The sequence below is a fragment of the Triturus cristatus genome, chromosome 2_1 (genome assembly GCF_964204655.1).
Source record: "Triturus cristatus chromosome 2_1, aTriCri1.1, whole genome shotgun sequence".
Lineage (NCBI taxonomy): Eukaryota > Metazoa > Chordata > Amphibia > Caudata > Salamandridae > Triturus > Triturus cristatus.
In genome coordinates this window covers 584,962,103-584,987,190 of record NC_140581.1, presented here as the reverse complement: position 1 = coordinate 584,987,190, position 25,088 = coordinate 584,962,103, and the positions used below count along the sequence as shown (strand labels likewise).

Genomic DNA, 25,088 nt, shown 5'->3' with positions numbered 1-25,088 from the left:
GCGAGTTACCAACCGGGAAAACTAGGTCCATGCCAGCCACTGCCAAAAGGTTCGGCATACCGTTGTGAGCCCTGCTGCGTTGACAGATCACCGCAATATCCTGGTCACCGAGAGAGGACGAGCAGCGTCACCTGAAGGGCCTGAGGAAGTCTTCCCAGACCACACGATCCCTGGTGCATCTAGATATTTGCTTCAATCTAGGAAGAAAGACACTTCATCGCAGAAAGAGACTGTTTGAGCCACTGTCCTGAGTGGTTAAAGACTGACTACAAAGGGGGGTAGTCATTTAGTGGCTACTCGTCTCAACGTTAGTGAAGAAACCAACGCCTGCCCGGGACCTTAGGGCACCATCTGTTTTGTTGTTTGCCGACGAGATGAACATGCCTGAGGAGAAGAAATCGAATGATGCAAAAGTCTGTAGCAAGTGCACAATGTTGATCATTGGACTAAATTGACTGCTGTCATCATTGCTGTGATAATGTGGGTTGTGGAGGAAGTAACTCTGGCTCAAAACTTACTGTCTGCTACTACTCCTGTCCCCACAGAACATTATTACTTCACTCTTCCCTATCATGAACAAACGCACCGAATGTCATATCTCAATAACACTTTCATACAAATGTTGCATCATACTCATAATGCTACGAACACTACCAACTGCTGGGTATGTGGAATGATGCCAACCCATCAGAAGAAAGGAGGAACGCCTTTCATTCCTTTGCCATTCTCGCATAATGACTCCTGTAGAGCCTGGGTCGCACTGTTGTGGGCCTATGAAATCAGTAATATTACTCTAGCTGATGTAGGAGGACTTAATGTGCGATTATTATTATTATTATTATTATTATTAAGCATTTGTAAAGCGCAACAGCTACCTCCAACGGAGGTGTCCCGGCGCTAGCTTCCAAGGAGGGGCGGGAAGAGGACGGGAGAGAGATCGAGGCGTTAGAAGGAGGAGGATAGGTCAAACAGCCAAGTTTTGAGGGCCTTTCTAAATGGCAGTTCCGCTTTGATCTGACGCAGGGGGTTAGGCATCATATTCCACAGCGTAGCCGTTTTTACTGCAAAGGCTCTCCCTCCTAGCCTTGCTTTCCTATAGCGTGGAATGGCTAGGAGGTTCAAGTTGCTAGATCGTAGAGTTCTGGCATTCTGATATTTTTGGAGCCTCTGTCTCAGATAGCGGGGGCCAACCTCTCTGAGCGCTTTGTGGGCTAGGACCAGAGCCTTAAACATCACTCTTTTTTTTACTGGCAGCCAGTGTAAGCTTTGCAGATGGGGAGTAATGTGATACCTTAGTGGCACATTTCTAATCAATCTAGCAGCAGCATTTTGAATTCTTTGAAGTCTCTTCATGAGATAGTCAGGGAGACCAATGAAAAGGCTGTTGGAATAGTCTAACTGGGAGGTGATAAGCGCATGAACCACCATCTTTCTGCATTCCATAGGAAGGAAATGAAGACACCTGCGTAGAGCCTTCATTTTCCAGAAACATTGTGAGGATATATAGGCTATTTGAGCCTTGCCTGTTAGTTGGGTATCCATTCTAAAACCCAGGTTCCTAGCTGAGTTGACCGGAATTGGTGGGGGGTTAAGTTCTAATGGCCACCAGAGCTCGGATTGAGGAGGGATCGGCTGATTAAAAAACAATATCTCGGTCTTGTCAGTATTTAATTTCAGGCAGTTATCAGTCATCCAAGAGGAAATATCACGGAGACACTGCCTGAACTTAGTGAAAGCATTCTCATTTTGCTCTTTGAAGGAGAAGATAAGTTGGGTATCTTCAGCGTATGAAACAACACGTACACCCAAACCTTCAACAATGGATGCCAGGGGGGCCAGATATACGTTGAACAGGGATGGATTCAGGGCGGATCCCTGAGGGACCCCCTGCAATAGTGTCCTAGAGCTCGACACGTGCGGGTGAAGGAAAACTTGTTGAGATCTATCTCCCAAAAACGACTTGAACCAACGTAAGACGGTCCCTGTAACACCTAGTGAGTGGAGCCTATTGAGCAGAATCTTATGGGAGACCGTGTCGAAGGCTGCCGCCAGATCAAGCAGTACCAGCATGGCACAGCTTCCAGTATCCATTGTCTCCCGAATTGATTCTGTCACCTCCAGCAGTGCCGTCTCAGTGCTATAGCCCGCCCTAAAACCTGATTGTGAGTCATGTAGGCAGCTATTGGATTCGAGAAAGTCTGACAGCTGCCTTTGGACCTCCTTTTCCAGAATCTTTGCGGGGGCGGGGAGCAGGGAGATAGGCCTAAAATTCTTCAATTCCGTGGGATCAGAGTCTTCTTTTTTTAGAATAGGACGGACAAAGGCTTTCTTCCATTCTGTAGGGAAAATTCCTGTGTCGAGTGAGGTGTTCCAGACATTGTTCAATGTGTTGTTCACTGCGGGGGCTAGGAGTTTGAGAATTCTAGGCGGGCAGGGATCAGAAGGGCAGCCAGACTTGACTTTCATAAGATCCCTCAGGGAAGCGTCCTTTTCATACCGATGGAAATCTGACCAGTTACCTGAATGACCAGTCAAGGGCATCTCCTGCTCATTCGTAATCGGGAAGGCAGAGTAAATGGCCGCAATTTTGTCATGAAAGAAAGAAGCTAATTCCTCACACAGCGGAGGGGATGTCGGAATGATACTTTTAAGGGGTTGAGGTTTCAGGAAACTCTCTACTATCTTAAATATCTCCCTAGGGGAGTTCTCTGCCTCCATAATTTGTTTGGCCAAAAAATCTTTCATGGTTTTACGCTTGAGGGTATGGAATTTTCTCAGTGCTTCCTTATAAGTCTCCTTAGCTGAGATTTCATATTTTTTTCTCCAAATGCGTTCCAGTTTTTTACAATGACTTTTTGCCATTTGGAGTTCGGTATTAAACCACGGCGCTGAAGGCTTGCTCCTAGCTACTTTACAGGATCTGATCGGAGCAATCTTGTCTAGGGCAGAGGTTATCCATGTATTGAACAGGGAGGAGTCTCTGTTGGGGTTACCGGAAGGAATAGGAGTGGTATTAGCTAATTCATTTCTCATTGAGTCAAGAGTAACTTTCCTCCAGTTTCTTCTTTTTTCTACAGTGGGTCCATAGTGTTTAGCAGGGCATATTAGTCCCATCTTAAATGTGACTAGCATGTGGTCTGACCAGGTTACTGGTAGCGGTTTTTCAACAATGATGGCCTTGTCATTAGAGAAAATGAGATCTAGTGTGTGTCTCGCTGAGTGGGTGGGGGAATGAACTAATTTCACAAGATTTAAACCTTTTAGTGCATCATCTACTAAGGAGGTTTGAGGGCACGTAGCAAGGTCCATATGCACGTTAAAATCTCCTAGTACATTATAGCTGGAGTAGCGTAATGATAGATTGGCGATGCAATCGAATAGTGGCGACCAGTAAGAAGTCGGAGTACTAGGGGGTCTATAGATCCGAAGTCCTGCCATTGACTGGTTTTTGTTGAGCTTAATTTGAAAAGACAGGGCCTCAATAGGACCCAGCTCAGTTATTTTTTTATATGAGATTTCCCATTCTTCTTTCAAAATTATTGCCAGACCTCCTCCAAGTCTGTTGTCGGCTCTATTGGCAATAACCATTCTATAGCCTGTGGGAACAGTCAGGCAAATGTCTGGGTTAGATCCTTCTCGCAGCCAAGTTTCAGTTAAAAATAGCAGATCCAGATTTGAGGTTTTTAGGAGCAGCCACAGATCAGCAGCATGCTTAGGCAGCGATCTGCAGTTTATCAGGGCTGCTTTGATGGATTGTTTCTCCTGAGAAATGTCCAATCTGTTAGCCCTTGGTGTTATAGAAATATCAAGCGACTTTATAGGTGTCGGTCTAGGCAAAAAGAACTTACAAGAATTGCACTGTGACTCGCAGAGGTTTCTACCCTTTATCAGCATCCTGTCTAGCGTAAAACAGGTCGGAATTGCACAATTCGGTTTTGACAAATTAAGCAATTGTTTCCTAGACCAAATTTTTCTCCCCCCGGGAGGATGACAAGCAGAGTGTCCGGCCCCGGGCGCGGGACGAGCGCGGACGGGCGCAGACGGGCTTGCCTTTGGCACGCCTTCGGTGCGCCAGCGGCGCGCCCGCTGCGCGCGTCCGCTGCGCGCTCGCGCCATTCTGCCGTTAAATGTCTCTTAGTGTGCTGCGATTGGCCTAGGCCCCACACACCCCCTCAGCTCACCGTGTCAGCGCGCATGCGCCAAGTGCAGGCACTGAATCATCACAGCTGCGCTGTCAACAGGGATAGTATCGGGACGCCAAGAATAAAAACACAGTATACACTTAAAAGTAGGCAGTAAAAATCAGAATAAAACAGGTGTTTTTAAAAGAATGCTGTGCAAAATATGCTAAACGACCAATCAGTCTCGTCTCTCCCGGCTGAGCCTCAGGAGGATGCAGTAACGCGCGCTCGCGTCATTCTGCCGTTAAATGCCTCTTAGTGTGCTGCGATTGGCCTAGGCCCCACACACCCCCTCAGCTCACCGTGTCAGCGCGCATGCGCCAAGCGGAGGCACTGAATCATCACAGCTGCGCTGTCAACAGGGATAGTATCGGGACGCCAAGAATAAAAACACAGTATACACTTAAAAGTAGGCAGTAAAAATCAGAATAAAACAGGTGTTTTTAAAAGAATGCTGTGCAAAATATGCTAAATGACCAATCAGTCGCGTCTCTCCCGGTTGAGCCTCAGGAGGATGCAGTAACGCGCGCTCGCGCCATTCTGCCGTTAAATGCCTCTTAGTGTGCTGCGATTGGCCTAGGCCCCACACACCCCCTCAGCTCACCGTGTCAGCGCGCATGCGCCAAGCGCAGGCACTGAATCATCACAGCTGCGCTGTCAACAGGGATAGTATCGGGACGCCAAGAATAAAAACACAGTATACACTTAAAAGTAGGCAGTAAAAATCAGAATAAAACAGAAGTTTTAAAAAGAATGCTGTGCAAAATATGCTAAACGACCAATCAGTCGCGTCTCTCCCGGCTGAGCCTCAGGAGGATTAAACAAGGTTTGTTACCCCAATGAGGAAGGGGACCTACAAGCCAAAGGAACTGTATGGGAAGTGGAGAAGTATCGCAAAGGAGATTCCTCCACAAGCTATGTTTTCCCCAACACTCGTATGGCCAAGGGAAACGGGCCTCCTGTTATCGCTGTTACTAGAGCCCGAGCAAATCTCTGTGTGAGTAGTTTTGTTGGTATCCCAGTGGTAAAAAAGTGACTGTACTACAGTATTGAATATCACTGGAATGAACAATAGCAGTTTTCAATCCTCACACAACACTTATTTCATTTGTGGAAGTAAAGGTTACTATCATCTACCAATTGGATGGTCTGGAATATGCTATGTGTCCTTCTTGCTTCCCCCTGTGTTCTTAGCACCTGCATCTTATCATAAAGATCAGAAATTGTTTAATGACATTTCCATGAACCGATTCAAAAGATCTATAAATAACGAGGAAGTGGACCAAACTGACACTGCATTACAGCAATATGTTGACTTTAATTTGGGACTCTTTTTCTTTGTTGGCGCGGCTTTGAACAGTAGGAAAATTAGACGCATGACCCGTGTAGTAGAGGCTGTGACTAATCAAACAGCAATGACTCTTGGAAATATTACAGAAGAACTCCAAATTATGAGAATTGTGACTTTGCAAAATAGAATGGTTCTTGATGTAATCTTAGCTTATCGTGGTGGAGCATGTCGCATTATCTGGAGTAGCTGATGTGTGTTCATCCCTGACCATGCCCCTTCTTTTTATGATGCCATTTCCAAAATGCATAAAATAGCCACTGAGATACATCAAGACTTGGACTGGATGGTTCTGGAACTTATTTTCTGTATGGGGTCTGAAAATATTGTCGGCCTTATTCATAATTATTGCAATTCTCTTCTCTTGTTGTTTATGTATTCATTGTGGACCAATGCTCTGTTCTCTCTGTATTTCCACTTGTACTACTTGTTTACCATCTAAAACAAATGTCCAAAATGCAAATGCCGTTTAGCAATATAATGAGAAATCTGTGAAATGATGTTAATTGACATTCATGATCAATCAATCAATCAGGGAATTGTATGCACGCTACTCACCCGTTAGGGTCTCAAGGCGCTAAGGGAGGGGGGGGGTCTGCAGATCTGTTTAGCGGAAGAGCCAGGTCTTGAGGGTCTTCCTGAAGGTGTTCAGGGAGGGGGCGCGTCTGATGTCTGTCGGTAGCTCGTTCCAGGTCTTCGCAGCAATGTGAGAGAAGGATCTTCCGTCTGCTCTGGCTCTGTGGGTACATTTCCACACCCTGACAAGAAGCAAGGGACCCTATTTGGACAAAGGTGCATACCTCTGCCAACTAGAGACCCCCAGATATCACAGTGGGTGTCTCAGGATTAAAAATGGGTGAGCCACTACTAAAAAGAACCATATCTAGGTGGATAATCTTCTGCATAAAAACATGCTATACGTTAGCTAAGAAGCAGCCACCTTAAGTATTGAGGGTCCATTCTACTCGGGCCAAGTCGGCTACTAATGCACTAGCATGCGAAGTGCCTGTCCTGGATCTCTGTCAGGCTGCTATGTGGGTATCAGTACACACGTTTGTGAACCAATATTGCCTTGTCAGTTAGGTCCGTCGGGATGAGTATTTTGCCCGTTCGGGCCTGCCGAAGTTTTTGGTTTCAGCCATTTCACAGACCCAACACCCGGGTAGGGTACTACTTTGGTGTCTCTTCACATGGTAGAAGTATACATCAGAAAAACAAGTTACTTACTTTCAGTAACTCTCTTTTTGATGGATACTCCGTCTTACAGCAGAATATTTACCAATCCTCCCACCTCCCCGTTCTGTGGAATGCTAAGTGCCTAAGGGTGCAGACAAGCCTTATAGCAACTGATACCATTGCCCCTGAGTGGCTTTTATATACGGTCCCACACGTTACTTCCAGAGCAGAATGATGTTGATGCAGGGCTGCATGACCGCACCTACTGGTGTGCAGGAGTATTGCTTTTGTTTTTTTCGGGTCCAGGCTAACTCCTGGCGAATCTGTGATTAGATAGAGTATCCACCACAAAGAGCGTTACTGAAGGTAAGTAACTTATTATTCTCGCAGACCCAATAAAGGGTCACCAAAATGCACACTAATTACTGAAAATTGAAATATTAATCTTAATTACATTTCATTATAACAGACTCCCAGGAACCTATGAAAAAGGAAATAAACGTCTGCCTAAATTCCCATCAGCTCAAGAGTCTATCTCAACTGGTAAAACTTTTGTTATGGCTCGAAGATCGAGTTAAAGAATTATTTAACGAGACATTGTGCAGTCCTTGCTATCACGACACCGACATGCGTTTCAAAGGAAAGGAAAGACACTCGCAAGGTACTGTTATTTTATGGTCATTTGTAAAGCACGTTTCTGCCACTTGTATGGCTGACTGACACTTTCTGGTATGTAAATGTTATCAGATCAATTTGCTTTTCTTTTTCTTGTGCATGTAGTTTTGTGTTTGATTTGCATTCTCGAACCAAATTATTGATCCTATAGTAAGTAACATTTTTCAAATGTGGTAAAAAATGTGTTAAAATTCTCTATGCGTCACAGCATCTATAATGCTTTGTTTCTTCAGCCGTATCCTTGCTTTTGGATAACTTCAAGGACGTGTAAACGTTTATTTGGATCATCAGGCAATTTAGAATTTTAACAGTTGCGCTGTAAACAGCAAAGTTTCCCGTTTCAAACACTTGATGGTTTAGGAAAGTTTTGATAAAACATTGAAGAAACGAAAAATGGTAAACAAAAAAAGCTATGTTGCGCATAAAGGGCAAATATGTTTTGTTTATAGCATCCATTCCCATTTCAAGGTATATACTAACGAAAATGGGAAATGAGAGTTTAAGAAATAATATAACGCTATTTGCAAATACATATTTCAGATGAGTTATATAAATACGCTAAAATTATGCAGAGAAACTATTCTAACGAATTCCAAACCAGCGAATGTAATTATAAATTCGGTAAAATTAAAGCACGTTCATTGAAGTCCATCGCATATTCTTAAAAGACCATGAGCCACATGTACTACCATTTCATTTTGCAAGTCTCTTTTTGTGATTTTTTGCAACTCGCTATTAGAGACTCGCAAAATCAAATGTACTAATGCGTCTGAGATACATTGGCAATTCCCAATGGGATCACAATGGACCTGCCTCATCAATATTGAATGAGGCAGGCCGCAATTTGCGACCTATTGGGAATGGGCAATAATACAGGGATAGTGACCTGCTGGGGATAGCAGACCACTCAGCGGAGGCTTCTCCGCTAAGACGGAGCAGCATCGCCCTACAGAAAAATAAAATGATAATACCACCATGTTTTTATTATTTTATTTGTAAGTGCTGGCTCTGTTTAGGTGCGGATGGCGCTGGTCTGCCCACAGAGCTGGTGGAGGAGTGGTGAGCACTGTCTAAGTGCGCATGACGGTTTGGCTGGCCGTCTTGGGCTGTCCAAACTGTCATGCGCACTTAGCATTTCTTCACCCGGTTGTATTGCACAGCCGGGAGGAGAACACGCACAGCCTCCCACTCCCTTTCTGAGAGCCGAACCAGACCGCTCAGACCATTCAGGATGCTGCTGTCATGCTAGTGACAGCAGCGTCATGATTGGCTTAGGGGAGTCTGTGTGCCTCCTGTTTCCTGCGTCGACCGTAGAGGACGGAGGAGAGGCGGCGGCCGGCAGGTAAGTGACTTTTTTTTCTCTCTTTTTTAAACCCCCATCCCTGGCCCACCACTACTGCCCTGTAGAAGCCACTACTGAGACCACCAAGTCTCCGTTTCCTTTTAAATAATGTTTTTTTTTTTTTAATGCAGCCCGTTTTCCTTAAAGGAAAACAGGATGTGTTTCAAAATGAAAACTGAAACATTTCTGTTTCATTCACTAAGAGCTCGCTCTTAAAAAACGTTTTCACTGCCAGTCACAAATGGGAAGGGGTCTCATTTGCGACTGGCTTACCGCCTACTTGAAGTAGGCGGTAAACAGCAATTGTTTTACAACCGTATTCCGGTCGCAAAACAATTGTACATGCCCTTGTGACTCACTATTAGGAAGGGATTCCTTGGCACACCCCTTCCTAATAGCAACTTGTAAACCCTATTTTGTGAGCCGGTAATAGGTTACTGACTCGCAAAATAGTGTTGGTACATTGCATAAGCCGTTTTAGTGGTCGCAAATGGCCAGATTCTCCGTTTGCGACTGCTAAAAATGGTTGTACATGTGTCCTAATATTATTACAAGTAAATGATTGTAGCACACTGATTTTCATTAATGTAAGCCACATACATCAAAACAATAGGAGCCCTGTGGATTCAGTGTGTACATATGCGGCACAGGTAATCAGGCAAGAGCAATTTGAGCTGAGGTTCACTGGCCCCCCACTCCAACATCTTGTAGAAACAACTGGATACCTGCATGGTATTCTTTTGAACAATGGGACATATCCAAGCAGGAGGCCACCCCTAGTATAATTTAGAAATGTTATTTGACGAAGTCCCAAGATCCATTGCCTCAATTGCTTTCACAGGCCTAAATTTATGGCACAATTGTGAATTTAGAAGGTTCAGCAGTACAGGACTAATGTTATGCTAGATTGTTATGTTATATGTTTTTGTAAAGGGCACTATTACCCGTGAGGGTATTTTGATACTCAGCGGGTGCGTGTGCCCATGCTTTGGTAGGTTAGTTATTTGAAAAGCCAGGTTTTCTGCTTCTTGTGGAATTCAAGAAGAGAGAATGCAGCTCTGATGTAGAGTGGGACGTCAGTCCACACTTTAAAAGCAAATGGATAGACTAATTTCCAAGATACATATATTGTAAGAATTTCTGCACTTCTACCATTCTAAATATTAAGCGCTGTCACTCAGGATATATAACAAAGCATTTACAACAAAGTACTTCAATTTGTGTGATAGAGAGGTATGGCGCAGCAGCCAGAGCGGCTGACTACAGAGGGCAGGGCTCACGGTTCAATCCCCAGCCTCAGCTCAGCATAATCTGATTCTGGGCAAATAGCTCACTTAATCTCCCGACGACCCAACCCCCCCACCCCAGCGCCTGGATACCTTAATGGGGGATAGGTGTGCACTTTGCAAATGAGAAATTTATTTATTATTTATTTGTGTAAATTACAAAAAAATGAAATACTAAACATGCTTTTTTGAGAGGTTAAATAACAAAACCAAAAATGTAATATACCATATATAGCCTCAGTTGGGGTGGATGTGTGAAACCCCAAGGTAGACTTTTTTTTTTACAGCCTCAGTTTGATCAAAGTTTCAATTTAAAATGGGCCCTGCACGTGTCAAATTTTGCTGCCTGAAGTGCACTAAGTTGGCGCTATAGAACATCTGCCAGACTCATTGATAAATGATCTACTGTCATTCTTCACTGCTGTGTTTGATTAGATTAAAAAGATATTTGTGAAATTGTCATTGTGCTTCACTACTGAATATTTATATTTGGCCATCTGGTTTAGGTTTTGTCCCTTAAATGCCTTTCCTAGTTCCCTAAAATTCAATTAGTGAATCATGTTTTTATAGATGTAAATGAGAATCTCATTTATCCCCAGTCAGTTGGGTATTTCTGTAATCTAGACTTTGATTTAAGTGTATGGTGGCATGCCCTGGGGAGAATTAGAATTAATTCTTGCCCAGATTTAGACAATTCAATTAGGCCTCAGTCACACAGTCTCATGTTGAGTTAAACCTGACTTGTATAATATTAAGCTGGAAGTGAATTCCTTTGCACTCCTCTTCCGGTTATCCTTTGTTCATATAGCAAATTTTATCTACTACACATTCCGTTACACAAGTTTTGGTAAGCTCATTTTTTTATCAAAATAAGATTAGCAGAGGAAATCCCCAAACCTACACGCCAAGTCCATAGGTTCCCCTACACGCTAAATCCATAGGTTCCGCTTGTTCACTGGATCTCAAGCTGTCGAAGAATTGACAATGGCATAGTGAAGAGTGGGATTTCAATTCAGCAGTATGAATTCGCTAGCGTAATATCGACACAAAAGGATAAGAAACACATTTTATGAGAGGCCATACGTATATATGGACAACCACAAATCCAGGAGGATCTCAGAAATTATCACTAAATTTTTGAGTACAGTGATACAGAGTTCTCACCCACTAGGTTGGTGGGATTCACATAATTTGGGATTTTGTTTATGACCTATTTAAAGAGTTCTGATACCTCTCCGGGTCTGGTTTGCGCAATATAAGATTACAAATAAAATAAATAATAACTGCATAGGGTGTTTATTATGTAGCCTGCGTATCTCAAACGCAAACATAAGAAGACTCATTTGGACCCTTCATGCACGTTGATCTACATGATGTATTCTCCAGGACACCTACCCTATGACAATCTTTTCTTGATGGTACCTGACTGCATTTAAGTATTTGTGATGTGTGTTCAGGAAATAATCCCACAAAGCTATATATCCTTGTCACTTAGGAATGTAATAGAGGCCCTGACACTTGTAACACAGTCAAAATATGTAGTGCACGGCCATTAGCACAAATATTCAGCCTCGCCAGGGATGTGTGTTGTGGTAGCATATAAGAGAATGTAACTTGCGGGAAATATGCTTAAGCACCTTGCCTCTGACAGTGAGAATTTGTCAGTCACAGTATGTGTGTCGCTAAAACTTAAGCCAGTTCAAGGATATGTGCAGGATGTAGCCTTAGAAAAAAAATACAATCCCTCTATAGTGGTGTATCACAACTTGAAGCATATCATTGTTTAGAAAGATGATAACCACAACTTTAATCCATTAAAAGTGATCTGGTTATATAACTGTGCTTCGAATGCATATGTGCACCTGATCCTGCCTTAGGATAAAGCCATCTCAGCATTTGGTCAACTGGGTAGTCCAAATCAATAGGCCTTCTTTGTTAAAGATTTGGAAAGCTTATAACGCTGAGGGCATGTTACCATCGATTTCCCAGGAACACCCACTTGCTGGATGTGTGATGATACACTTAAGGTGTCAAGCACATGTGAAAGGATGAGATGCTGTTTCTGATCTCTGCTATGGTAGAGGAAGGCCCTCCCCAAGACTTGTAATCCTGTTCTATAATCTTTCCAATTATGGGTGCACCCTGTAGTCCCTTGATAAAGGTTAACGTGTGTGATTATATTTCAGTGAAACAATAGTTAAGTAAACATCCAGGGTTAAAAAAAAATTTCGTGCTTACGATTTAAGTTAGACTGGACTTGCCACTTAAAAGTAAGTTAAAACTCCTAAGAGGACCTTATTGTAATGTATGATGTTACAGTCTATGATATCTATTATTACAGTGGAATTTGTGTTATGCAGATCCACTGAGTACATATGTTGTGTACACGATTTTTAATATGTCTCATGAGATTTACGCAAGGCCCACACTATGGCAAAGCACTCCTTCTCAATACTGTCCAGTTCTGTTCTCTGGGTAGTAATCTCCTAGTAATAAAGGCTACCGCACTCTCTCTACTTTTGTCATCCAGATGAGCTAACACTGCTCTAGTTCCTTTGTCAGCGGCATCTGTCTGTGCAGTAAAAGGCTTTCAGTAAAAGCGCACTGCATAGTGCATAGTGCCTTCTTCAGTTCCTTAAATGCTTTCTTACGCTCCTGAGTCCATATCACTTTCCTGGACTGCTTCTTGGAGGCCAAAGCAGTCAATGGAGCAACTAAACTTTCAAAACTACAAAGTTTCTGTAATACCCGGTGAGTCCTAAAAAGGCCCTCACTTCAGTCTATGTAGTAGGAAGATACCACTCCATAACAGACTGAATCTTGGTTCCCCACCTCATGCCCAAAGTAGACTGCAGAGGGCTGTCCAACCTGACACTTGGTCGCTTTGATGGACAGTTTTGCCTCCTGTATCCTAGCCAAGATCTGTCTTAGGTGCCCCAGGTGGTCCTGCCATGAATTGCTGAACACAGCAATGTCATCCAGGAAGGTCACACAGAACTCTTCCAGCCCTGCAAGAACACGGTTCACCAGCATGGCAAAGTGGCAGGAGCATTCTACAACCCAAGTGCATCACCTTTAACTGATATAGCCCCTTCCGATTTAGAAAATACAGTCTGCTCCTTGGCATTTGGTGCCAAAGCCACCTGCCAATATCCACTTGTCAGATACAAGGTGCTCACGTACTGTGCAGCACCTAACCACTCCACACGCTCATCTGCTGTTGCAATTGGGTGGGCCTCGGTTTTGGTTACCTCATTGAGGGCTCGGTAGTCCACACTGATCCGCAAGCAAGCTTTGCAAGCTTTGGTAATAGCACCACAGGACCAGACGACATACTATGAGATATTTCAATGCAAGGTCCAACATTTTGGCAACTTCCTCTGCCTTAATACATCCCAGAAGCTTGTTAGACATTCTGTACATCCTGCTCTTCCCTGACAGAATATACCCTGTGTCTCTGTCATGCACACAGTCCGGTGTCAACCCTGGAGTCAGAGAGAAGAGGTTGGCAACACCTCTACATACCCTCTTCTGCTCAGGTGTTAACTCAGGGGCTAGTTGAACATCCTTCCACAGTGCCATGCTTCCTGTCACTATGCAGCAAATTAAGTTGAGGCTCACTTTCTTCAGCTTTCTCTGCCATAGCCTGGACATTTACTGTGTAATGTCTCCATAGGTAAGGCTTCAGCCAGTTCACATGGAACAACACCCTCTTGGGTTCCCATGGGGCACTTGTGTTCACCAAGTATTTAAACTCAGATATCTTCTGAACTACTTTGTATTGCCCACACCATTTGTCCTCCAATGCCCTAGGACAAATAGGTTTCAGAATCAACACCTCCTGACTTAACTAATACCCAGTCAGCGTAGCTTTCTGGTCAAACCACTCCTTCATCAGCTCTTGGCTGGCCTTAAGGTGTGCCTTTGCCTGGCTAATGTATTTGGATACCAGCTTCCTGATGCAAACAACATAGTCCACCACATTTGTCTGTGCAGACAGAGGTTCTTTCCCACCCTTCTCTGACTAAGGTGAGTGGATCCCCCACTGTGTGTTCATACAGAATCTCAAAGGTTCTATACCCTTGCTCCTTCTGTGTAGTCTCTCAGTAGGCAAGCAAGAGACATGGCAGGAAAAGTTCCTACTTCATCCTGAGTTTCTCTGGCAGAGTTGCTATCATGCTCTTCAGTGTTCTGTTAAACCGCTTCACGAAACCATTGGTTTATGAGTGGTAGGCCATGGAGAAGTCTCACACCAGTTTGCTCCCACATCTCTCTCATATAAGAGGAGATGAAGTTGGTTACCTGGTCAGAAACTACAGTCATTAGGACTCTGACCATAGAAAACATCCTTAGGAGAACTCTCACCTGTGCAGTCATGCTCCTCAGAGGTACAGCTTCTGGGTACCTGGTGGCATGATTCATCACAACCACAACATACTTGTGCCTGACTGTGTGGTGGAATCAAATGAAGGAACTATGTCTATTCCACCCACTCAAACGGAACACCTACAACTAGTAAAGCACTAACGGTGCCTCTACCTCTCCCTCCTGTCTTACCACTCATCTGGCAAGCTCGACAGGTTCTACAGAACCTTTCTGTGTCTGTGAGCATCCCTGACCAGTAGAACAGAGGTCCAACCTATCCTGAGGTTTTCTAATCCCGAAGTGTCCTGCTACGGGCACTTCATGTGCCAGTGACAACAGGAAGTTCCTGTGCACTCATGGAAACACTAACCTCTTGCTAGTTCCTGGCCCAGGTTTGACCGGCTCACTATAAAGTAGGTATATCTTCACAGTCAACATAGTATTTATCTACCACTCCTTGTTGACCTGTTCCTGGGCTTCTTTTGGAAGTCATATAAGCATAGGGCACTCCTCCTGTGCCTTCCGGAAATCTTCCAGGTAGGCCATCCAGCAGCTAGCAAACCATAACACTACAGCTCTGGAAGCAACCCAACTCGTCCACATCAGAAGTCTCATCCTTACCTCCCTCTGGAGCAAAATCGATGATCTCCACAGCCATTGTATTCCTGGAGTCTGCCCTTTCCTGCAAACTACCTTGTCCTTTTCCCTTCAAATCAGTACTGATCCCAGTCCCTCTCTGAGACTGATGTGCAGTCCAAGCCATAAAGGCTTCTGATCCTGACACCAAGCCAGAAGCAATCAAATTATTGCCCAAGAGATATCCAGCACCTTGCTTTTTCTTACTCTGACAGCAATCATGGCCACCTTGCCATTGAGCTCGATCTGAATCCTGGCAAGTGGATACTCCATGCCCTATCCACTGGCTACCAAACATATATCCTTGGTCCTAAGGAGTATCTCCTCAGGCGTAAGGTACTTCCTCTCAACCATAATGCAAAATGATCCAGTATCCCTTAGGGCAGGCACTTTCCACCCATTAATATTAACTTCCTACAAAAATCCCATTGTGTTAATATGAATGTGCTTCAGAGCATCAATAGCTACTAAGTTGAGTGCAACTGGGGCCTCTTGGGTCTCTTCACCTCCGTGTAACATGCTTGCTATTACGGATGTTGCTGGGTCAGGGACTTTCGCCTGACAATCTCTCTTAAAGTGTCCCACTTTGTGGCACTTAGAGCGCCTTCCTGGACACACCATTGCCATTTTTCCTGGGCCCTCCTCGAGTCCCATGGGAATTACCTTGGCCCTTACTACTGGTTTGGAACCAGACTGTGGAAATTTCCTCTCCCCCTTTTGCTTAGAACCATTCTGCTCTAGCCCTTTGTGCACCCTGTTAGCTAATCATGTGTCAGCCAACACTGTAAGTCTTTCTGGCTCCCACTGTGTCAAATCAGTCAGGTATTTCCTACATGTGATAGAGCTTTCTTCCTTGAGCCACTCTTTCATCATCAACTGGTTAAGGGACTGAAAGCCCTTGGCCTCCATCCACCTCACCCACTCATTCCAGTTGCGCAATTCACCATGAATCCAAGTCTCAAACTGGACACCATCTGCTATCTTGCAGTCTCAGAACCTCTGAAGGTACTGAGCTGGCTTCAGTCCAAACCATCTAATCAGAGCTTCCTTCATTCACTCGCAAACTATCTGGTCTGCCACAGGCATCCTTCTAATTATGGCTGTCCCTTTCAATTGCATTTACCCTATTAAGAAATCTGCCTTAGACAACTCATTCAAGGCCTGTGCCTTACAAGCGACCTCAAAGATCACAAACCTTTCCAAGATGTCCTGACCTTCCACATACACATGCACAAGATCTCTTGGAACCTTGGCCGCAACCTGCCCTGAACTGTATATAGAGTCACATATCCCAGGTAGAGTTGCTGTTACTGCCATCCTCAGTTTGTTTCTCTCAAGGGTTATCCTTTCCCTTTCTAACTCTCTTGCCTCTTCTGTTTCTCCTCCCACTCCTCCTGTTTTTTCTCCCTCTCTCACAATTTCTCTTTCTGAGCCAATTCCTTCTGTCTCCCCGCCTCTTACCCTATTGTGAGAAGCCTTTGTTTCTCCCTCTCAAACTCTCTGGCTGTTCCCTCTTCCTCAGACTTAGCTCTCTGAAGCGCCAGCTGCAAGCTTAGGTTCTCTGCTGGGTTCAGCCCACTCAAGGGATTTACACCTAGAATTGGTGACAGTGATACCCTAGAAATGTGTGGTGGTGCATAACACATGGTATATTCTAGAAACTAACGGTGGTAAGTATCTTGTTGAAACTCTGGAAAATGCATTAGGGAAGACACACTGCATGTGTCTGAGATAGATCTGTTCTAATGGGATCCTAGAGCCTGCCTTCACAGCACTCTCTTCCTGGGTTCCTACCATGGATACCTCCCCAGAGTCAACTACAACCTCATCCCTTTCGCCAAGTGTCTCAAACTGGTCCTTAATGAAACTAGCAAGTTTTTGCTGGTGGGGATCCTCCACCCTGTGTCTCTGCATCACTCCTTCTTCTGATCCTTGGACATGGCACTGAGGTTTATTCCCAACCCTGTGTTTTCCATTGTCTGTGTATGTTGGCTATGCATAACAACTGGACCTATTGTACTACTGCCATAAATTGGAAATTACCTGTATCCAAGGCTCCTAAACATTGCTTGCTGCCAATTGTCAGAACCCCCGTTCAGAGGGCCGTGCTGCAATCAGGGGTTACTGGGTTGAGGCCTTTCACTCCTGATGTCCCAGGGCCCGACCTACTATGTTTCCTGAGCAGCTACACCAAGTACCCCTTCAGCACTTGACTCTCAGTGGTCGAGCTGTCCAAGTCTTCTAGGGGGATCGCGGGTTGATGAGAAAGAGGTTGACACAAGGGGGTGAACACAGGCTTGCAACTTAAAATATGTGCAATAGCAGCAATAAATGATTGTCGAGTCAAATACTTTCTTTTATGAAAAAAGGAACATTTATGTACAACCACAAAGTAAAATACAACATTCACAGAAAATACACACAGCCCCCTGAGATCAAGGCTCTAGTGTTTCATAAGCAAATCCCTGAGACTCACTTCCCTCAAACTCGCGGTTATTCCACATTCACTATAGGCAACATTCAGGTGAAGCCTCTCTAGTAGTCGGAGTCTGAGGAGTACCACTCTGACTCTTAAAGTCAAAAGTGTTACAGTGCCATAGCGCTCTCTGGCAAGCAAGCTCCCCTAGGGCCATCAAGCCCAAAATCAGTCTTTACCGTGCCAACAGGATCGGAGTGACAGGAGTCTCTGAGTGCGCACCCTTTGCGGGCGCTAAAGCTGCAGTGGCTGTTTCTAGTTAGTTCCTCCTTTATCTGGGCAGGTAAAGGGATTAGGCTGTCTTGGAAGAAATTAAGACGTAAATTCTCACATGGGGGTATGGGCTTACCAGATCTCCAGTTGTACTGCTGGGCCTACCAGCTAAAAAATTGTAGAATGCTACTTCTTACTCCAGATGGTTCGCTAATTGGTAGCATGTTTAAAGCCATGCTATCCGACTTAGGGGAGGTAGGATTTATGTCCAAATTTGGCACTCCAATTTATTTTTAAAAAGTTCGGTTGAAGACGCTATGTATGGCGGACAAAGTTTGGTCGGACTGTCGGGTTTGTTTGGGTCTTTCCTACTATAGTGCTGGGCCCAAGTGTGGGATCCGCTGGAACACCGGAATGTCTTTTGGACTCCTTAATTCAGCCATTAAAAGAGGTGGGAGTCACACACTGGAAGGAAATTGTGGTGGGCAATGACTGTCATCCCTGGGATTATTGGCGGAATCTTACCAGATGAGCTCTCTCCAGGTTCAAGTTTCACCAAATTTCATCATGGTGTAAGAGCCAACATTGGTCATCCCGGTAGGATAATACTTTGGAAAATGACCTACAAGACCTGATTTAAAAAAAGAAAGAAGTAGCACAGTGGTACAATCATCTCCTTGCTGCAGCAGACAGGAAGTTGGAACATCCATACGTGGTCTGGGAGAAGTACTTGCCGAGCGAGGAGCTGAAAGATCTCTGGCAAGTATCAGTAGACATTATTTACCCACTGATTAAATCTGCTACTCAGGAGAAACCACTTTTTTTACACTCCATTGGATATACTCGTCGCCATTCAAAATATCCAGTATAAAGGGCAGCGGAGAAGCCAGATGTATGAGATGTGGTGCCCAGAAGGCAGACGATAGCCCCGTGTTTGCTGCCTGTTCCAAGATCCAAGAATTTGGGGGAGATGTGGGTAAGACTCTGTCCAAAGCCCTGGGTACGGAGGTCGAGGTAAGCCCTACTCTTATTTTGTTTGGCACGGTATTGACACCTGAAGGGGCCTTAGGATCTATGGGATTACAAAACAAATTGGTGTTTTATTTGATCCTGTTGGCCAGGAGAGAGATCTGTAAATTATGGCGTCAGGTGATGCCCCCAACATGGAGTGCCTGGTGGAAATCAGTAAGATACTATAGAGATTTAGACCAGAAGGTTAATGCATATAGAGAAAGACTTGACACTGGGTTATTTTGGAATTTGCTAGATGATATACTTTCTTACCAGACCAGCTAATTTTCAGGAAAGCTCGAATGATTATTCCTCTTGGTCAGCTCAGGATGTATGCTGCGGGTGGCCCCCTGTAAGAATATCCGCTGAGACTGGTACTCCAAGTTATAAGCAACAGGGGTGGATCAGGCCGAGAGGTTGCTATAGAGGTCATATGAGGGGGAAAAAAAGTGTTACAGTGCCATAGCGCTATCTGGCAAGCAAGCCCCCCTAGGGCGATCGAGCCCAAAATCAGTCTTTCCTGTACCAACAGGATCGGATTGACAGGAGTCTCTGAGGCGCTGGAGCTGCAGTGGCCGTTTCTGGTTAGTTTTTCACAAATGACCCTTGCTGGCTACGATCAGCTGTCCTTAAGTTCATCTCACGCGGTCCTGCGATGGCAGCAGCCAGGGGGTTTTCGATATTCTTCCGATGCTAGGTATATTGTTCTGTCCCTTCCACAGGTAGGGTGGGTGGTGATAATCCTAGTACTGGTCTTTAGTTAAGAATTAGGCCTGATAGGGTCACCACGGGTGCCTTGTTCCTCCGTTGATGGTCTTCACCAGTTTTTGCTTTTTTCTTGTCCGAACGCCACCTCTGGTATACGGGGTCACCATTACTTTAGTGCGCATGGCATACAGGATCGCTGACTTGTTACTGCAAATGGGCTATGGCCTGATAAGCACGGCAGCAATCTTCATGCCAGCACCGATCTGGCATACAGGGTGAACAACTTGCTAACGCACATGGAATATAGCCCGATCAGCTTTTCTGGAATCTTCACTACTGCTCCACCTAGCATACGGGGTCGCGGACTTAACACTGCACACAGGCGATGACCGGTGCGGTGCAGCAAGTGTCACGGCTCACTTCACTCCAGCCTTCCTCTGGCATATGGGGGTCATCAACTTTTTCCTGCACACAGGCAGTGACCTGATCGGTGCAGTAACCATCTCCTCACACCTTACTTCAGGGATCCACTCGCCAGGATTCACCCATTGGTCCTCACTCTTTACAATGTTTTTTTTATTTATTAAGGAGTTTTATATAGCGCTAAACAGACCCGAGGGTATCTGAGCGCTTCACAACAGTATTTGAGCAAGATTCATACAATAAAGCAGTGTTCTACATATAGGTTGGGAAAGTCTGCGTGTGCTGAGCAGCATTGAGGTAGTATGTGAGTCCTGAGATAACCTCATAGATTGCACGTTGTCTTGGGGTGGATACAATAAAGCAGTATTCCTCATATACGTTCGGAAGTCCAAGTGTGCTGAGCAGCATTGAGGTATTCCGTGAGTCCTGAGATAACCTCATAGAGTGCACGTTGTCTTGAGATTGAACCCCTTAGGTGGGGGGGAGCAGTTAGGGGTCAAATGGCAGGGAGGAGGTAAGTCTTTAAGCTACAATGTCTGGGATAGACGATGAATGTTCTCCTCTTCCACTTCTTCACAGGGCATACTGGTCTTGGCAAGCAGGCAGGGGTCTTTGATTCCCTAGATGATGTCCCCTCACCCAGCAGGGAGACTAGCAGCCTTGGCCACCAGGCCTGGTCATGGGCAGAAGCCTTGCAGAACTTCTCCTCGCACAGCCCAGTTGGCTGCTCGACAGTTTACAATTTTTGAATCTCAAACTACCCTCTTATCGTCCATTTCCGTATACCAAATGTGATTGAGTTGTTGAAGTTAATGTTCAGGGTCTGCTTCCTTTTGAAGTGCTCTCTCCTCTGTCCTCGCTTCCTCCAGAAAGCAGTCTGTCACAGCAGGAGCGACTCCAAAACTTATAGCCCTCCAAACAGGCCTTGGGAGTGACTAGAGGTTCACACCCAGTAGTCAGCCACAGTGATATGGGTATCAAAATGTTACCCCCAGTATTCTGCCCTGCTCTTTATGATTCTCTTATCAGCCCCATCTTCTTCCTGAGATGTGCCCAGTGACATCTTTCTGTATCAAAGAGCACCCTTTGAAATGCACAGGAGAGCCTGGCTCTCTCTTCCTCCAATGTGTCCCACCCAGCGTACAGGAATGCAGCAATACACAAATCTATCTGAAGGGATTCCTCTACCTCATCTCTCTCATATTCCTCCATTCAGTCATGGGTCTCCAAAAATAGATCCCAGAGGCATCCTAGTACTGTGCCCTTCACAGGCACACATACACCCAGCACATGCATATAATATACATGCACTGCACAATACTGCATTATCCCTGTATTGTACCATTCACAAGCACACATACACCCAGCGCATGTATACCACACACACACACTGCACAGTACTACATTCAAAACCACAAAACCGATGTGAGCCAAGGGTGCGTTAAGCACACAGCACCCGCTGAATTCCACTACCATTGTCTCCAATGTAGTTACTAAACGTGTCACCCATTGTAGCTATTCCCGCCAACTCCCAGCACTGTTGTTAGAGCATTTAGAAGTGCAGTGTGTCTGCAAGTGTTTCATGCTGTGAGGCATTTGCCATTCATTAGTATCAGTGAGAACTGGGCCTTGCAAGGTCTCAGTAAAGATATTGAAAAGGTCAATCAGAGGCTGTTCTAGGATCTTGCCGAAGAGCTTGTAAACTTCAGTTGGGTATCATCGGACCCAGTGGACTTTGCAGTTGAAGAACAACTATAGCACCCTTCAATTCAGATATCATAATGGGTCGACCCAAATACAGCATCAGAGCTTCTATTTTGTTTTCAATGGAGCGCCCAACATTCCAATGTTCTAATATGTGGTAGAAGCCTTGAAACACTTCAGTCTTTCCCTTCCCTTCACTACATAGTAGTCCCTGGTCAGCTAATATTACCACAACATGTGATTTACTATGTTGAGTTTTTAGGCAAGAGGCTAAAAGTCTATCTGGTTTATTTCCCTAGAGTAAACGTTCTCTTGCAATAGTAAAAGGGTCCTCTCTGCTTTATTAGTCTGTAGTAGAGTGATTTATCCACTCGTTTTGTCAATCTAATTTTCATTGTTGTTGTTTGTTCCTTTTTAGAATTCACTGACATTTTTAGCTCAGATCATATTTTATCCATCTCTTATTATCAGTATTCCGGACAGTCGCTTTTAATGCCTACCAGTTGGTGATCTGATCAATGTTACTCTTATGTCTCCCTGAAAGACCTTGCGTCTGCTGTCGCATCTTCTGGGTCACAAAGTATGTATTCCTTAAAACACCGTTTTCACAGTGATCTCAATGGAGGGAGTAGAGGGGTGATATGCCCATCATTCCAGCTCTACATGAGCTTGGTCTAATAAGTTTATATTTCTTCTCTGTATACAGTATTCTACTTCAAAGTTGCTTGCTTACTAAGACGTAAAGTATTCATGCATACTTCTCTATATTTAGGAGAAGCAAGAGTACTCATCATCAGTGACATGGATGTACTGCCAAGCTCCAAGAGACCTACACCATCCATCAGAAACCTAAGGTTACTTGCTGCTCTAGTGGCAGGTTCCTATGTCCTTACCTAGTAAGGCCCACCTGCCAGGCCAGATGGAAATACCCTCTCATACTTCCCATTCCAACGGATGCCTAAGGGGTCGGAGGGTGCTCCAGAGAAACCCATCTTGTTCTACATTAAGTGTGTAGATATTAAACATGGTAAACTTACTACCCAAGTTGTTAAATTGAGCTAAGATAAAGCGACCTCCAGGGTCTTTCTTCATAAATACGTGGTTGAATGAAAACCCTGTTTGTTTTCGGAGTATGGCTATTACCCAAGTTTTGGATGTGTCTGAGGAATGGTGTTGAACAGAATACGTTTTTCACACTGATCACCTTCACTCAAGTGAGTTTCCAGAAGGGTCCACACTACCACACTCTGATCTTTCAGGAAGTTCCACCCTTTATTCTGTATTAGGAGCGTTGTGTCCCATTACATTCAAGGAGATTAGTTTGAACTTAAAACAACTAACATAATCCTATGTCTCCTCTAAGTTATAGCACCAATGCTGTCATGGTCACCTCCCCCCCCCTTCATCTTCTATAGACTTCTACCCTAGCAAGTAGCCAAAGAGCAAAAAATGTAAAATAAAATTACAAATCGAAAAAATACAACACATAAAGCATTTGATTCGTTACAAACATCCTCCACTTAGGGTATAAATAGGGCACAGCTAGGCCTTTGAGGAAATAATGATCCCTTTGTTCCGCTAGGATAATGTATTGGGAGTGCAGAAACAAGTGGTAAAAGTAAAGCAATATGCACAAGGGTAAGTAACAATTTAGCTTGGTTCCAAGGTCTCCATCATTTAAAAACTAAATATGAACCGGAAAGAGTATTTCAATTCCCTGGAAAAGCTTACTTGTATCAGCAGCCCTGTTTCTGATGAGGGGCCCCCTGGGATGGAGAGATCTTGTGAGCTCCTATCGGACCCATGGATATATTACCAGTTTTGCATTCAGCTCCATTACCACTGGATGGTATAGCGCTCTGCTATCCAGAAGTCACCACTGCCAAATCTTGGTAAAGGAATAATTAACAGCCCCTGAATAGAATGATAGACTCTGATCCACCAGCTTTGAGTATATAATTTTTCAATGGGTACAAAGATGATTTTCCACAGTGTCCATTGTTTGATCGGTAACCTTAGTTAGTCTTCTACCATCTCTGTGAACCCTTTCCAGAAACATGACCCTAGTTTTGTTCCCCATTTCCACAGGACTTCTGAAATCAAGACTGAAGAAAACCCATGATATCGCCCTCCTTAGCTTAGATACTTAGTTCTTGTTCCTGATATAATCGCTGTAGGTCACAGAACAACCTGCCTAATTAATGTTCATTATGCCAGGGCCAGACTGGGAACCTAAAGCAGCCCTGGTAAATATCTTCAAACCAGTCCTGCTCCTTTCCTCGTCTACCATCTCTTGCACTCTCCTGCTTTCTTCTCTCACCCATGAAGCCCTGTGTGCCTGTTGTAATTACCTGGGGAAGCCGGAGAAAGTGGCAAAGGCACCAGAAGCAGCCTACTGCCTTAAAAATCAGCCTCCAATGACTCCAGTCCACCGGGAAATGGTCGGTGGAAAAAACGGGCAGTCCAGGCCTGCATTATGCAGGTTGCGACTCTGTGCGATTGGCTGCAGTCACAGGGATGGTGGTGTGCTAGAGACGCAGACTCCCATCCCTGTGATTGCATTCCACAATGGAAAACGTGTTTCCTTAAAGGTCCGGGTGCTGCTTTAAAAAAAGAAGTTTTACATTTTGGAAAACTTCAAGGGGAGCAGGCAGTAGTCTCATGGGCCTGAGGCTGTCACTCCGATTCTCAAAGCGGAAGGGGTCCCTCCTTTGAGTAGTCAGTAACTGGTCATTGGTTTGCGACCAGAATTATGGTCGCAAACCATTGATACATCATTATATGAATTACAATTCAGGAGGAACGCCCTCAGCACACCTCTCCAAAATTGTGATTTGTAATCCATTTCTAAACCCATTCGCCTACACGGAAACACTTTTTTTGAATCGTCAAACGGGTTTGGTAAATTCAAAAATGCTTTGCTGTCCCAAACGAGAATTGCGGGGTTTGTGACTATTAAAGTGTATCATACATTTGGCCCTAAATTCTCTCTGTGAGAGGCCAGGCTGGATATTCTTGTTCAAGACAAATGAGCAGAGCCTGGATTGTTTTGGAGTTTAAGTCATCTGTAGTTTAAATCAGACTGAGTTCACTCAGCAGTGTTCCCCTTCAAGGATGCCTTAGTTCATGCAACAGCAACAGTCTTTCTCTATGGAGGTAAGGGAAAAGGATAGTCTCCCTTGGGTCCAGTGCTAGATAGCACCTTCTTCTATGTGGCTAATTCAAAAGCCCCACTACAGGGTAACTCCCATTTCACCTCAAAGCTGTTTCCAGGAAAATAACACAGGAAGCAGGAGGTTCCAGTACATGTTCACCTCTTCACCATGATCTTATCAACTTTGCCACCACCTGAAATATTTAGATACTGAGTTGCTCATCTTCTTTGGGTTTGCACTATTTAGGGCTTCCCACAATGGCAGCCGGCACTGATCAGGGGTGGCGGGGAGGCGGGGGTGGAGGGGGAAGCGGGTAAATTAAAAATTAAAAACGTACCTCCTGTCCGCATCATCCTCATTGCGTCTCTCCACTCCCACCTCCGGCCAGA

The 25,088-nt window shown here is 44.6% G+C and overlaps 1 protein-coding gene across 3 annotated transcripts in view; it reads left to right on the top strand.

Moving 5' to 3' along the window:
• Positions 1-25,088, top strand: part of KIAA0825 (KIAA0825 ortholog) — a 2,097,552-nt gene that overhangs the window by 563,505 nt on the left and 1,508,959 nt on the right. For all 3 annotated transcript variants that reach the window (XM_085632475.1, XM_085632476.1, XM_085632477.1), the window contains exon 6: positions 7,175-7,366. In XM_085632475.1, coding sequence (XP_085488601.1) covers positions 7,175-7,366 — 192 coding nt within the window. The remainder of the gene's footprint in view (positions 1-7,174; positions 7,367-25,088) is intronic.